Genomic DNA, 15884 nt, shown 5'->3' on the forward strand with positions numbered 1-15884 from the left:
GGCCATAAATGGTGATCACATGACCTTGGGACTGTTGCCAAGTGTCTGAATATTGATCTCATGTTTGTGGGGACATGATGGTTGTAAGTGCAAGGACTGGTCATAAATCATTTTTTGAATGTTTTTGTGATTTCAAACAGTTGCTAAATGAATGGTTGTAAATCAAGGACCATCTGCCCTTTCTGCCTTCCCAGCAGGCTATATGTAGCACAGGCCCTTTGGATGTGCACTGCTGTCATAAATGTTCTGGATTAGATTAGGCCAGCTTTGATGGCGAAACGTTTAGAGACCGAGTGCCCAAACTGCAACCCAAAACCCACTTAAGTATTGTCGGGTGCCATGTGGGTGTGGCCCATTGGGTGGGCGTGGCTGCGGTGGCAATGGCAGACTGGGTGGGACTAAAAAGTTCAATCAATCAATTCCAACTTTGCAAGATTTTTTCCCCCCGCGAGAAGTTGAAATTGATTGATTGAACCTTTTTTGGGGGGGGGCACATGGCGGCGGAGGCCTACAGTGAAAAGGTTTTATAAAACCCAACTGAAGGCCTAGGACTGCGGCGATGGTGCGCGTGCCCACAGAGAGGGCTCTGCATGCCACCTGTGGCACACGTGCCATAGGTTCGCCACCATGGGATTAGGGGATGCCACTTCTCAGCTATCAATTGTAGATAACTGCTCGATGCGTATATTCTTGACATGTGATATTTCAGCCATGATATGGAATCTGGGCAATTGCTATCTGAGAGAAATTTATTTGGTTTCCTCATGTTTCACATCTAGTCACCAAGCTAAAATATCATTCTGGAGCATTTTTTTCAAAATAGAGCAGTTGGATATTATTAATAACTTTGCAGGATTTAGGGTTTTTTTGTTTATCCAATTTATATAGCTGTCTGCTTGACATGTGACATAACTGAATAATTAAAATCAAATAGCAATAAAATATCCATAAAATATAATAAAACATATTGTACCATAGATGGTTTAGATAATCAAGAATAATAAATGAAGATGAGTTCATCAAATCTCCTGTCCTGTCTTGGGGGAAAAGCTATGCTGATATATGACCTTACCCAATGGCCACCTCATAGTAATATTATAGAGAAAATTGAACCCTGAGCCAGCCTCGAGCCAGCAAGGTTGAGGGCAAGTCCTCTCCCCCATGAACACCAAATGGAACCAGCCCTGAAGGAAGGAGAACCACTACAAGCCTGCCCCTATCTGCCCTGGAGCCATTTTAGATTAATAACATTACATAAGTGTTATTGAAGGGCACCAAGCTATCAAGGAGAGCCAGGAAGGATGAATCGTTCTTGTCCCAATCTGACATCCACAAGCACGATTAATACAATCTCAGAACAATAATTGCCCATGCCTGAAATCCAATGGAAAGGATCAAGCTAGTTCATTTGCTCTATAACCAAACCATCTTCTCAACAAATATCCACAGAAAAGGAAAGTTGGAGATGGGCCAGGAATTTTCCAATGCTGGGGATCCAATGATGAATTTTTGAGAAAGTGGCAAATCAACATTTCCTTAAGACAACAAGACCCACCCATCACACAAGGACGGAGCCAGGTGGGAACATGGATCTAATGAAGAGGTGGCTGTGCTTACAGCCTCAAGCACACTTCCCCTTCCTTGGGATCAACAGGTTCAAATTCTTCTCAGATAACACATCTCAGACTGTGCATTTGTTCCCTATTTGTTCCCTACAGCCCAACTTCCCAAACAGGATCTCATATCAGATAGTGGAATAGGCCTCTGAAAGTGGAAGGCATTTCTAGGATAGCAAGACCAACTCCTGCACTCCTGCTCTAGAGTCATGGCTGATGCCACACTCAAGGTAGATACATTCCTGAGAGGGAATTTCCCTTCTGTGCCTATCAAAATGTAGGTAATACTGTAGTTATATCATGTATATTTGCATATAAATCCATCTGTGGATAAGCTGACCCTCATTTTTTTTTCACAATTAGCTTATCCATATTTCTCATCATATTTTGGTTGAAAATGTGAGAGCCTGCTTTTATCCACAGATGGGATTATCCTCAAGCAGTGCTTTTTTTGTAAAGCTAATTGTGAACTCACACATGTCATGCAACCCACCTTGCCTACCCTACAAGGTTCCATCCAAAAAAGGTGCCGGAACTCCGTTCTGAGCATTCTATGACAAAAAAAGCCCTGTCCTCAAGTATATAGGGGATATACAGGTACTTTTAAAAAGTTTTACCCCATATACTCCCATTTGTGGATAAGACAAACTTGCTTTGAGGGGTGTATTTTGGCATGTAAAATTCTTGGCTTATCTATGAGTATATTTTTAACATTTGTATTGTTATTGTTTTATCCCCCTTTGTTTTTTTATATTGTTTTCAGTTCATTTTGCTTAACTTTTATAAAACATTATATTTTAGAAAAATAAACATCTAAGAGAACAAAGTGGTATTTATAATTCACATTTTGTTCCTCAATTAACACGAAGCCAGGTAGTTTAAAAAAATAAGAGCAATGAATAATAACATTCATTCTAAATGAATGAACGTACCTGAAGTGGCCGATGAAAATGACAACACATAATAATTACTTAAAATAAATGTGAGCATTTTTCAGATATAATTCAGATGTTCAGCTGTTTAGAATATCACTGAAGTATGAAGACTTGCTTTAAATATTTCATCACAGAGCAAGCTACATAACTCCTGAGACATTTCTGCTGCATTGCCTAACATGTGTGAAAATATCTTACATGCAAAACTATGGCAAGTGGTGTTGCGCTATCCAGCTAGTTAATTTATAAGAAAATAATAATTCCTCTATAACAGTACTGTTTTTATTCCCCAGTCATCAACATCTGGAAAGAGTCAGCATTTCTGAGTTTTAAGATTAGCTGATGTTTAACTTTGTTCTATTTTTTTTTAAAGATTTGTGATTGTACGAAGTTGATGCATATAATTAACAAAACAGATTTTTAAATACCAAATCTATATGGTATTATATTTAACAATATAGATGCAACATTAAGATACCCAACAGATTTTCCAGGATTCCTAAATTCTCTGGACTGAAATTACACTGCCTTTGAAATGGAAAAATTAATTCCATTCTTAGAGAGGTGAAAAACCAGCAGAAAGCAGTGGGGACAATTCTAGCAAGATCCGCCTTGCATCCAATGGTGGGATTCAAATATGTGAACAACGGGTTCTCAGTGTGGATGCTGCTTCTGGAAGTCCATTCTGGGCCTGGGCAACAAAAAATTAGCTACCGGTTCTGCCGAAGTGATGCGAACCGGCCGAATCCCACCACTGCTTGTATCCGATTACTTGCCACTACCTTCCAGCATTTGCAGTCACAGTAGTTAATTGACTCAAAGGATAGAACCACTGTGTTTATCCACTGATTAAATGTGAAGACTCCTTTATACCTAGCAATGGTCTTGCTCTCCTCTAAATAGCCAGTTTAGCCCAGTGGTTAAGGTGCCAGTCTAGAAATCAGAAGATCATGAGTTCAAGTTCTGTGTTACCATGAAAACCAGCTGGGTGACTTTGGGATGGTCACTCTCTCTCAGCCCAACCCACCTCATAGGGTTGTTGTTGTGGGGAAAATAGGAGGAAGAAGTTGTGTTGGATACATTTACCGCCTTGAGTTATTTTTTAAAATAATAAAGGTAGGGTAGAAATAAAAATAAATAAAAAATCAGCACTGATTATAGACACATCAGCATGCTTCTATGAGTGTAGCATTGCATGTACTTTCAGATGGGTTGGCTAAATCAGAGGCAGGCAAGATTTTTCAGAAGTTGCTGAACTTTATTTCCAGCAGTCCCAGCCATAAAGGGTCATGGTGAGGGATGCAGGGAGTTGTAAGTTTAGCAACATCTCAGCTGAATCTGCCTACCATGGTTTATAATATGAACACAGACAATGTATTCGGTCATGCTTGCCACAAGGAAAAATGAGTTGTAAAAGGAAAGTCTGAAGTGTAAGCCAGAGTTTTTGCAGTTTTGTCATTGTATTTCAGGCAGGATTAAAAATAAGTAAAAGTCTGAGGCTAGACTTTTTAAAGCAGGACAAAGTGCATTGCATAGATCATTGGCATCAGTTGCTTTGCTGTGGAAGACCTCCTGGCCAGCAGCAAATAAAACTTAGTTGCCTTGTTTGTCATACTAATGCACAAAACAAACAAGCAAGCAAACAAATAAACTTATTTTGTGCATAACCTATAAACCTATATAACATATAAAACCTGAATCTTGAACATGGCAGTTTTGTATGCCACAGTGCCATTGCTTTAAAAAAAAAAGAACTTCACACATTGCAAAGCAGAGCAGCAGCCTCAGGCATTGTCTGAAGTTCCAGGAAGGTATCTATGCTTTTGGGAAAATGAAGTGGAAGCATGCTGGTTAGAAAGGAACATCAGAACCTTGCAAATATAGGCGTTTTGTAAGAATGCCTATCGGATGTTCATCCAACATTTGACATGGGTTTTCCTCTCTTTTGGAAGAACCCATCAAAATGGATACTAATTATGTATCATCAAGTGCTAAACAAAGAATCAATCAAATGGTGTATATAATCAATCAATACCTTTAAAAATACATTAATTTAGGATTTTTTTTACTTTAAAAACTGTTTAAATCCTACCTTGCTTTCAAATATATCAACAAACTGTCATTTTGCCAAGAGAAAGAATAAAAAGCAAAATTATAAAACAAAATTGTATGTAATACGTAAAATATCTAAGGCACAAAGGCAACGTCTTCAGACTCTAAATACTGAAAAGAAAATATGTGTAGCTTTCTTTCCACTGTGCTCCCATGTTGCATACAGAGAAATCTTACGTCTATTCTATATACGGAAGCTGAATGGGGAGGACTAACAGAACAAGACTGCAATTCTTCAGACTGAGAGTATGCCCAAATATCTGTTTAACCTGTTTTCCTGCAGTTCATGAGGTGACACAAAATATGCCAGCATAATTTTGTCTGTCCCAGCAGCTAAACTCAGTTTTGCATTGGTAACAAAATCAGTTAGTGACACTGTACTGGCAGCTTTTATGGGAAACAAATTAAGGAACGTGATTGATGGATCTCTTGCTGGTGAGAAGAATACCATTCATTTGTCCTTACTATCTATCTATCTATCTATCTATCTATCTATCTATCTATCTATCTATCTATCTATCTATCTATCTATCTATCTATCTAATTTCTATATTGCCATCCCATTTGCATGACTCTGGTGGTTTACAAATAAAACAATAACATCATAGAAAAGCCATACTTATAAACAAAGTTAAAAACAGAATGAAAAAGAACAATTGAAAAGTAAAAAGGGACCCTCCCCAAGGTTGCATGACACTCTTAGGCCACCATGCCAGTTGGCATTGCTCAGAGAGTGGGGCCCCACTTTACCTCCATGGGCAAGATGTTCCGTGGTTCCATAATTCCAACCCTATAAGGCAAGGTGGAACTTTGGACCATTGGTTTCAACTGCCTGTCAGAACTCAAGGATGACTGGAGGTTTCCTGCTTCTCTTACTTTATTGGGAACCTGCACTCAAGGTAGCGCACCTGACCAACCCTGTGGATAATTTGTGGATTATCTCTCTTGCTTCAGCTCATATGTCCTTCATGTTCTTTTATTGTCATGCCTCTCTCTTCTATTATCAATTTGCTGCTCTATATTTCTTGCTCCTCTCTTTTGTCCACCTTTCTCTTATTTCTGTCCTTTGCTGTACTGTCTTGCTTCTCTATTGCTCTCTTTCTTGTTTTCCCTCTCATTTGCTGCTTCCATTGCTCTTTTTGAAAACACCTTTAGGGAGACTGTTGGGATGAGCTTGTGGGAGGGTTCTGGCACTTCAGATTTATTCCATTGGTATACCAATGGAATGGGAACGGGCAATGATTTGTCTATAAATATAAAAAGTTGGCATATGGAGCTTTTGGTTAGGTGTCGCAGCATGATGGATGCAGGAAGATGGGGCTCCATCTTCCACGTTCGATTTTGCCCCACTGGGGACCCTAAAAAGGATCGAAAGACCCTGGAGAGGTGACAAAGAAGGAGAGGACCCTTGTTGATCGCGGAGGGATGGCAGCCCTTCCATTTGATCTGGCGGGGGAAAGACTAGCTACATTTGTGTGGCCAGTCATAAGCTCTGACAACTGAAGAAAATAAGTACTAATGAGCAACTTTTGAGCAATGTGGATGGAACTTTATCCTCTCTTTATGACTTTAAGACTTTTTCCTGGAAAAAAATGCCCAAAGCAAAGAATCCTCCCTGACAAGAGAGGGAAGGGGAATTTCCACCCCATTCCCTCAGGAAAAGAAAAGCGGTGAACTAATTGCTTGGGGAAAACAGAGAAAATTACAAGATTAATTTGGAAACAGTACAAATATATAGCTTTGAAATTGTGGGACTAAAAGTGCTTTTGAGACTATTTTTAGAAAAGAGACTTGAAAAGCTTGCAATATAAGTTTGGATTTAAAACGCTGGAAGATGGTGTCAATGGCATCTAGTGGTGAACCACAGCACTACAATTTATTATCCTTAAAGGAAACTTTGCTTGAAGCCCAGACTCAGATAAGATTTTTGTTGTCCTTGGAAACTTTTACTTTTGAAGACTGCAGCTGGGAAAAGTAAAAAACAACAACAACAACTCTTGGGTTGCTTATCTATGTGGCAGAGATGATACACTATTATAAAACTGACCTGCCTGGATTTTGAATACAAATACTAACTGATCTTTAGAGCTGTGTCATGGAGCTATTTCCCTGTAGAAGAAACATGCATTACTGATTGAGATGATGGAATACTTTGGATTATAAACCTTTGATTGATGAACAACTTTTAATTGCTTTTTTCTCTCTGGGCAGAAAGGATATGTTTTTCATTGGACAGAAAAACTTGAATTTTGCTTATATTAGTTTAGGGGAGACTTAAGGATGGACTGCTGATCTGGCTGGATAATTTGGAGTTCAAATGACAATTGACTGAAACTTTTTAAATCACTAAATAGATTGGACTATAAAGACCACATACAAAAACAAAACAGATGTTCCATACTTAGCCTGAAATGGTAAAAAACCACCCCTGACACCTGTCTTCAAAGCCCCCAACTTGACATACCAACAAGAAAATGTTGATGAATCTCAGAAGGAAATTTTATGTTGAAATCAATACAAGAGACAATTGCCTTAGCTCATGATGAGACTAAAAACAATGCAAAGTAGATAAAAGAACAATTTTCTAATCTAAACCTACAAATTCAGAAAATGACTACAAAGAAGGAACTAGTAACCCAGAAAATAAAAGGAAAATTAGAGGAAGCAGATCCAAAGATGCAGGACTTAAAGGAAGGAATCAACAGACAGACTCAGACAAATGAAGAATTAGAAGACGTAGTGATAATACTAAAAATGGAAAAGATATCTTATCAAGATCTCAGAACACATTTGAGGATAAGGAAGAAGAGCTGATCGAACGGAAGATAAAGCTGTTAGGAGAATGGTGGAAAATTGGAGAAGGAGGGATATAAATGGGCTGAGCGTTCTTCCAAAAATACTTTAATCAAACAATATACACAAAAATAGAGGAAGAACTACTTGATGATTCAAATGCATTGACTTGGAAAGTTAGTTGGCAAAGGAAGAAAGCTAGACTGAAGAAAATAGAGATTTTGACCCATTAGATTGGATATTATACTATTAAATAGATGTTTGAACATGGCTAAGTAAATAGATAATTGTTAGGAATAAAAATATTATTATAAATAGAAAGATAGGATCTTAAACTAGAATACTATATTTTGGTATGAGAAGGGAAATATGAAAATGCTAAAAGGGACTGACCAAGGGAAGCTTTTGGTTACCCAAATATAATTTATTATGAGAAAACTATAAGTGATAGAGACACTTTGAACATTGATGGGAAATCAAAAAATTTTTAAAAAGCGAGAAAAACAGGATATTGATTGAACAAATGGATTTTAAGTGCAAATGCAATTGAGATATGTTTTGGTTAGAAAAGATATTTTAAACTGACACTATTGATATTATATGTAATATTAGAGAAATGTGATAGAGAAGTTGATATTCAATTGTATATGTATTAACAGCAATAAGAATTGTATTTGCCTAGTTTATACCACTGGGAGAAAGAGGAAGCACTGGATGGTGTAGTATTGGATCTAGATCAGGCATGTTAAACTGCTGCCCCGCGTACCGGATGCATCACGACAAAACTGCGCCCTCCTCATTGCCAGCAATGGGGAAAAAGTTGCAATATGTTGCGCGACGTCACGTGACATCGCAAGTTTGACATGCCTGATCTAGATTGAGGAAGTTAATATATACCACTGATTTACTAATTGACCCAGAGAACACGCTGTTTGTTAAGTACTGATGAATGTAAAACTAGAAAATTAATAAAATATTTATATATATATAAAAAGAAATGTATGCTATATGTGTGGGATGTTTACACATTTTTGGAAAAATTATTTTCAGTGAAGATTTGTGATATTATCTGGACTTTAAAGTATTACAGAGAAAGATCAATTGGGTTCTGTACATAACAAATGGAAAGCCTGTGCATATTTGGAATATTAGAACATCTTGAAAGGTTGACTTGCTATCAATTTTGAAAACATGATTGTGACAGTATGTATATACCAAATTTTCTGTGCTCAATACCCAATTTTGTCCATTTTTCACTTTCTGGGGAAAATCAATCAAACACTGAGCATGGTTTCTATGAAATAGAAGATTTTTTTTAAAAAAGAAAAGAAATTGGCATACTATGCATTACATGCCTGTTCCTGATATTTTATGATACTCAAGCTAAAATAGTCATGGAAGGAAGCCACCAGTAGTTAGAGAGGAGCGTTATGTAGTCAGACATAACCAATAGTTGCTGGGCAGACTCCAGTCCCTGCTGCACTATTAACACAATTGTCATGCATAAAATAAATCTGTGGTTGTGAGAAAAAGATCACTATCAGATCTCAGCTATGGACTAAGAATGAGATGAAAGCCAAGTCATTTTAAGACCGTGTCCTTAAAAACATTTTAACATTAGGTATTTTCAAGTACAGTTAGAAATATCTGTAGATGAGCTTTGAGTGTGCCTCATCTGTGGATGAGTGTTGAATGGCATATTTCATCCTCTCCTATATAATCCTGTGAAATAGAACATCAACAAAGGAATGAACCAGAACTCTCTTTAGAGATTCTATTCTCATCTCATTCTGTTGCATAATGGAAAACTTCATAATATATTGACTCATGCTGCCACTGAGAGCTAATATATGTCCAAGGGAAAAGACATGATCCTATTCTGTTCAATTTTCAGAGAGTAATCTTGCTGATGGGAAGAGTGAGAGGGGGAGAATGGGAAAGGGAGAGAAAGAGAAGAAGAAAGACAGAGTTTTGAGCTCTTTTATAAAATTGGTTTCTAATATTTTGCTGAGCTGTAAATAATAAAAAGAACCGTGTACACAGTTGGGAAAGGATTAAATAGCAAAATAAAGTCAATCTATTTTCATTTAAATAAAAAATCAAATAATAAGGGTACATACCTAAACTGAATAGCACCAAAAATTTGAGACATACAAATTCTCGTAGGTCAAACTGTAGAGATCGTAGTTTAGCTACCAGCTCCTGTGCATGGCTCATGAGACTGTTGAGGGTGGTACCTGCTTGAGATGCGATTACGGAATAATCCACCTGTAAAAGGGCATCAGAATTTTATTGGCTATAGTTAACCAGGTACATTGTTTTTTAGTTCATACATTTGTAAATGGATTCCTTTTACCAGTGAAGTGCTGAGACACAAGGAGGACGAGGATAAAAATATACATCTGCAAATAGTTTTCAGTTCTGATCTGTTCCTCGTCTGAAGAATTCTGCACCACACCTTTCAATTTTGATGAGAATCATTATCACACATTCAGTACTTTGTTTCTGATATTTTATCTAATTTAGGCAGCAATATATAGAGAGCTTTCTCTCTCTCTCTCTCTCTGTTCATTCATCCATCCATCCATCCAGTTGTCTTCCCAAAATGTAATGGGATTTAATTGTCAGTTCACAGAAAAAAGATCATATTATCTAGATAACATCTGCCTTGTTTTTGTGAGGTTATTGTGAGGATAAGAGCAATTAAACATGTATCTCATCCTATGTTATCTACTCTTTCAGTTCTCAAGAGGCAGACTGAAATTAAATCTTGACCTTTCTAGATAAGCATACTGTATACACATATACACGCCTTTGACTGTTATACAGTGTTTTTTTAACTGCACTTTTTATCTGTTCATGTATTGTTTTGTTTATGTACACCATTTGGGATTTATTTTTAAAACTGTGATATGAATACTATTATTTATGTAGCCAGATTATATCATCCCAACTCAAAAGCAAAGTATGAACAAGGTACAGAGTATCCTAAAGCAAGACTAAATATTAAAAATCAATAAAGGTGGGGAAAAAACAATAAAGGAATTGGCAATTTTAAAATCAGCAGGGAGGTGTAGGGATAGATAGGACTGAGGTTTTTTTAAGAGGAATGCATAGCTGAATGACCAGGTAGTGAACAGAAGTATTTTGAACTACAACATTTTATTGCAGAATGACTTATTTAAGTCAACTTCTACAACTTAATGAGTAACAAATGTGCTGGAGTTCAACTTTCAGAAATAAGAAGTAATTGTATATTAACAGAAGATTTGTTTATTTGGATGGTCTGTTTAAATTATCTTCATGACAGTTCTCAAAGCTACTGTTTAAATTTACCTGGCTTCAATGTGATTGTCTGTCTTATCTTAAGACAATAGAAAGTATGGTCTTTTTTTCACAAGTTAGAAAACCAAGATAATCACCTTTAGGTGGGGAATGAAAGCAAACTCAATGTTTTAAGTTAAGTTTATGTTGAGGTGCCTTTCTTCTCCCTTGTTCTTGCTCATGAACTATGGATGAAATCAGATTTGAATATATAAAGGTTCACAAGTTCATTTCCAGCATAAATAAATGACCCTAAATACCATGGTCATTTAATACCCTGTTTGTCAGCTGTAACTAGCAAATCTAGGACTGCTGCAAAGGCAGGCGTATATGCTACCAATTTCCTCTTTGCAATTTGTTGGGAAAATATATTGGAAAGAGATTGTACCTTGATAAGGTGCCCAATTGTACTCTCTTGCTTGCTTGCTTTATTTATATCCCATCTTTATTATTATTTTCACAAACAACTCAAGGTGGTAGATGTCTACGGAGATTCTCAGTCATCCAGGTCATGGTTGTCCCAAAGGTGCTTTTTCAAGAGGCAATGGATTTTCTTTGTTTTTCACTGAAAATTTTTCTCTTCTCATCCAAGAAAGCTTCTTCTATGATCAAACAAACTAGCAGCTCCTAATGTTCTAGCTACAATATCAAGACTTGCAGCATAAGCTATGATATTGTTACACCCAGAAGAAGCTTCTTGGGTGAGAAACAAAATGTCTTCAAAATACCCACCTTGGGGTCAAGATGGTAGACTTATCTAATTCTCCTTCCTCCTTCTATTTTCCCTTCCACCCTGTGAAGTGGGTTGGGGTAAGAGAGAGTGACTAGCCAAAATCACCCAGGCAGCTTTAAGAGAACTATTGTCTTCTCTTTCTAATAATAAATCAAGATTTTCCAATTAAACTCATGAATACTGGAGCTATACTCTTCCAATGATAATGTAAAGGGAAACCCCAACAGATAGATTCTCTTACCTACTGCTTCTAGTGGACTCTTAGGCACTAACTCCACTTTGAGATGCATTTAATATTTGCCGAACCAGCAATTTTGTCTGGGAGGCAAGTCTTCATCTGCCACTCAGCCAAAGCCGACTGTATTAAATTTTTATATTTATTGACATTTCATTACCATAATTGACTGCACTTGGTTCCCTAGTAGAAGGCACGGGGATGCCTCCTAAGCAGGAGAATTGGTCCCCTGGGTCAGATTTGCAATTAAAAACAAGGCAGAATGGATTTTTTTTATTGTGTAAATATGATGAGTTGAATTTTCAGCTTTAGCTAGAGACTACGGAGAGCCAAGAAAATATTTTTTTCCACGAGTGAGCAAAATTATGACTCAGTGGAAAGATGACCCCCCAAAGGTGTCAATCAGTTTATATAAACTCAACGGTGCATGAAAAGCCCCAGTTAATGTCTCTTGGAGTGGGGGTAGGAGAGAGTGTTCCTGTTAAAGAGAATATGATTTCTGCTAGCTAGTCAATGGCCTATTTGTCTATGAAAGAAACCAAATCCTTTGGAGCTAATATTTACCTCAGAATGTATGATTGAAAATCGGGGGGGGGGGGAATGCAGGCTGAATCCTGATGTTGATCTAGAGAGGAATTTTACTCAGGTATTTAAGACTTATCCTTAACAGTGTTCACTGAACAATTCCTTATAGAACAACCTCTATGAGATGATTTGTATGTTATTATATTGCCATTAACAGAAAAAAAAGAGGTTTGGATTGCTGTTCTGGGACCCCCGAGACAAGGTTGTAAAAGCTATAGGATAATTCAGATATTTCCCTTTGAGATCCAAGAGGAATGACAACCTCAGAGTGGAAATGCACCACTAAAAATAGTTGGGATTTATAGGAGTTGCAGTGCAATATAACTGGACTGCCACTGGCTGGAAAAACTGTATTCATCTTACTATCTCATAAGATGCACTCATCTTAAATGATAGTATCTCCCAGTTGTTAGGGTGTATTATGAAAATTTCAAAGGAGTATGATACCAGCTAGGTGAGGAACAGGTAATTACAAAGTTCAGCTATCTTATCCCTTCCCAAATCCCATCACAAAACAAGGGTTTATAAAGTTTCTATGGGCAGAAGAAGCAGGCCTCTAATTGTAAGCGTTTAATTGAAGGATGATAATGATTATACTGATACGCTGTTAGAAAATTATTTCCCTAGAATAAACAGAAGTGGGAATTGGAAGTTAAAATTAATGATCCATTTAGTTAATGAGAAAGTAGTAATTTATTTAATTATTTTTTTGAACCTACCTATATATTGCTTTCCATATATTTCCAGTAATAAAAATAAGAAGTGCCTTGAGACACATCCGTGTCTGTGCTTATTTCACCATTTTTATCTGTGATTTGGTTTCTTAGGGTTACATATTTATAAAATAATCAGCTTCTTAACACTTTGACCAATACCAGGGTTTGGAATATGGAATATTTATTTCATAAATAATTTCATGTGCTTGATTACTTAGTGTATTTTTTGTTCACTTTAAAGATGCGTAGGTTTTTGTTTTGTTTTGTTTCTTTTACCCAAAAGCAGTTTGGAGTACAGCATTCTTGGAGGCTTTCTCCTTTTGACATATAATTTCAATCCAAAAGATTATATTGATCAATGAAATTAATTCATTATTCAATAAAGTCAAACCTGCATTTCAAGAACACATTATGCAGATTATTTTAAACTATACAAAAATATTTTTTTTCAAGAAATATATATATTTTAAAAAAATACATTTTATTTACAAAAATATTTCTAGCAAGTCATTTTGGGGGAACCAAGCAGAGTCTTTTCAAACCATTTTTTGGGGTGTGTGTGTGAAAAAAAGTTCAGTCTATACAGGGATACATCCTACACAGAGACAGCAGGCAGAATGAAATCAGCTTTCATTAAATTAATTAAAATTTTGATGACTTGTACAATATACGATGCCTGTCATTTTAACATGATATGCCAATAACAGAAGATAATGAATTAAATTCTGCGCAGACCTCTCCCTCCGGATGGTGTTAGAGAGGTTGCTAATTAGTTCTAATATGCAAATAGTAAAACTGATAACTCTTCAAAGTGATATAAAACATCTAGTACGTTTATGGACTGTGATTACATCAAGAGAGAAATTAAAAAAGAAACCTAGCCCCTACTATATTCACTTGTATTCTATCTCATGAAATGGAGATTAGTATACAATTGCTAATCTGTGTGTAAGTTTACTTTATTTATATGTAACTAGGTGGACATAGCTCCTATTTTGATTTATTTAACAATTTTAAATCTCTCCTTTTCTCATAGAACTTTTTTTCATTTCAGCTGCACAAGGACAGCTGAGTTGAGGAGAAGTGACTAATTTGAGGTTATCTAGTATACTTCCATGACTAAGGGCAGCTATGAGTCTGGCTCATTCATCAAATGGGTGAGTCATTAAAGTTAACCCCAACTCTTTACATAAAGCTGTTTTGTTTGTGGTGTCAATTTGGTAAAGTTGTGGCCCATCAAGCAAACTTTATCTTACCAGCCACATAAGAAAACTGATTGCAAAAATCCCTCAGATGCAGACACCAAGTACTGTGGGTTGCATTCTGCAACTCATTTCTAATATCTAAACAAAATAAAGCTTGCCATTGTGAGGAAGGCCAATGATTGTTCATGCCAGGTGCTAGGGCTAGATTGAGAGACAGCAGTGCTGTGAAACTGGGTTTGGGGGCTTTGCCTGCTGGTGTTATCTGCTTGATTATGGGCTGGACAGCTGAAACAAACAGTGTGAACAGTTCATCATCATTCAAAAGCTGTCAGCAATATATGGTCAGCCTTGTGTGAACATTTGTTGCGATGCTTGTTACCTCTGGGGGACATTTAGAGCATCGGTGGCTATTCCAAAATGGCACACATGTGATCAGATCCATGCACACCATATCATATGGCAGAGATAAATCTTGCACACCTAGAAACATGGGGGTAACAAGGGTAGTAAGAAATAAGCTATGGAACAAAAGGAAGGAAATTATCTCTCTTGGTGACCATTTGTTTGAAGGCTGGCCCTGCCAGAGGTGGTATAAATGAGGAGCTTTATTCTTGAAACTACCAGTTTCAGTTGTAACAGTGGTTGAACTAAGTTATGCTGTGAAGTATAGCTTTAATATGGGACAAGTGCAATATCTATCTTACTAAAGGTAATGAGAAAGTCAAGCATACTACATGCACTATAGTTTGAAGAGATTTATGGCCATAAGACACTGGCAAAGGATATTGGAGGCTGCTGTACCAGCACAATGTCAGCTGGTACCACTTTGCAAGAAGAAAAAGCATTTACACACTCACAATGGCATGCGGGCCAATTTACCATCCAGTTTAACTAAAGCAGGGGTCTTCAAACTTGGCCCTTTTGACTTGTGGACTTCAACTCCCAGAATTCCTCAGCAAGCATGGCTGACTGAGGAATTCTGGGAGTTGAAGTTCACGAGTCATAAAAGGGCCACGTTTGAAGACCCCTGAACTAAAGAGACCATTCATGGATGCATTTGTTTGCGGATTAGCTCAGGAATAAAATTTAAGAGTTAAGATCTGGTCTAATGCGCAGTAGAGCATTCTGTAGAACCTCCAACAACCTAGGATGGTGCAAAGAAAAGATGGAACATGGCGAAGTTTTTTAATGTATTCTTCAAAGTTAGGATTGTATGTATGTGATTTTTGTTTTCTGTGCACAAATTACTATTGGAATATCTGATTGTGATGTTAGAGGAATGCTAGGCATTTTTAAAGAGCGAGGATCTTTATTCCCAGATTTCTGCACATTATAGAATTTTGATAGAAAAATAACAGGGATGAAAACAAAATAAATTGAGCTGGGATCCCTCTCAGAGTAATAAGAGTAGCAACTGTGTAGTAAATGTGGCATCTGCTGATTCAACATTTGTGGGATGGCCATAGCTGATAATAGCGAAATGTTAATAGAAGATTGCCATTTTGACAACTGTACTGGCATTATACTCTGCAATCTGGAGAACAGTTTTGAAGGATCATGAAAGTTGAAAGCTCACTCCAATATGAATGAGTAATGTGTATTTTACAAAGAACAGAACCTCTTTTTGAAT

General features: G+C 36.9%; 1 protein-coding gene across 2 annotated transcripts in view; it reads right to left on the reverse strand.

Moving 5' to 3' along the window:
* NR5A2 (nuclear receptor subfamily 5 group A member 2) overlaps positions 1 to 15884 on the reverse strand; it is a gene marked incomplete at its 5' end in the record, with an annotated part of 118270 nt that overhangs the window by 20905 nt on the left and 81481 nt on the right. For both annotated transcript variants that reach the window (XM_083359480.1, XM_083359481.1), the window contains one exon: positions 9577 to 9724. In XM_083359480.1, coding sequence (XP_083215606.1) covers positions 9577 to 9724 — 148 coding nt within the window. The remainder of the gene's footprint in view (positions 1 to 9576; positions 9725 to 15884) is intronic.

Source organism: Vipera ursinii (genome assembly GCF_947247035.1).
Source record: "Vipera ursinii genome assembly, chromosome: 3".
NCBI lineage: Eukaryota > Metazoa > Chordata > Lepidosauria > Squamata > Viperidae > Vipera > Vipera ursinii.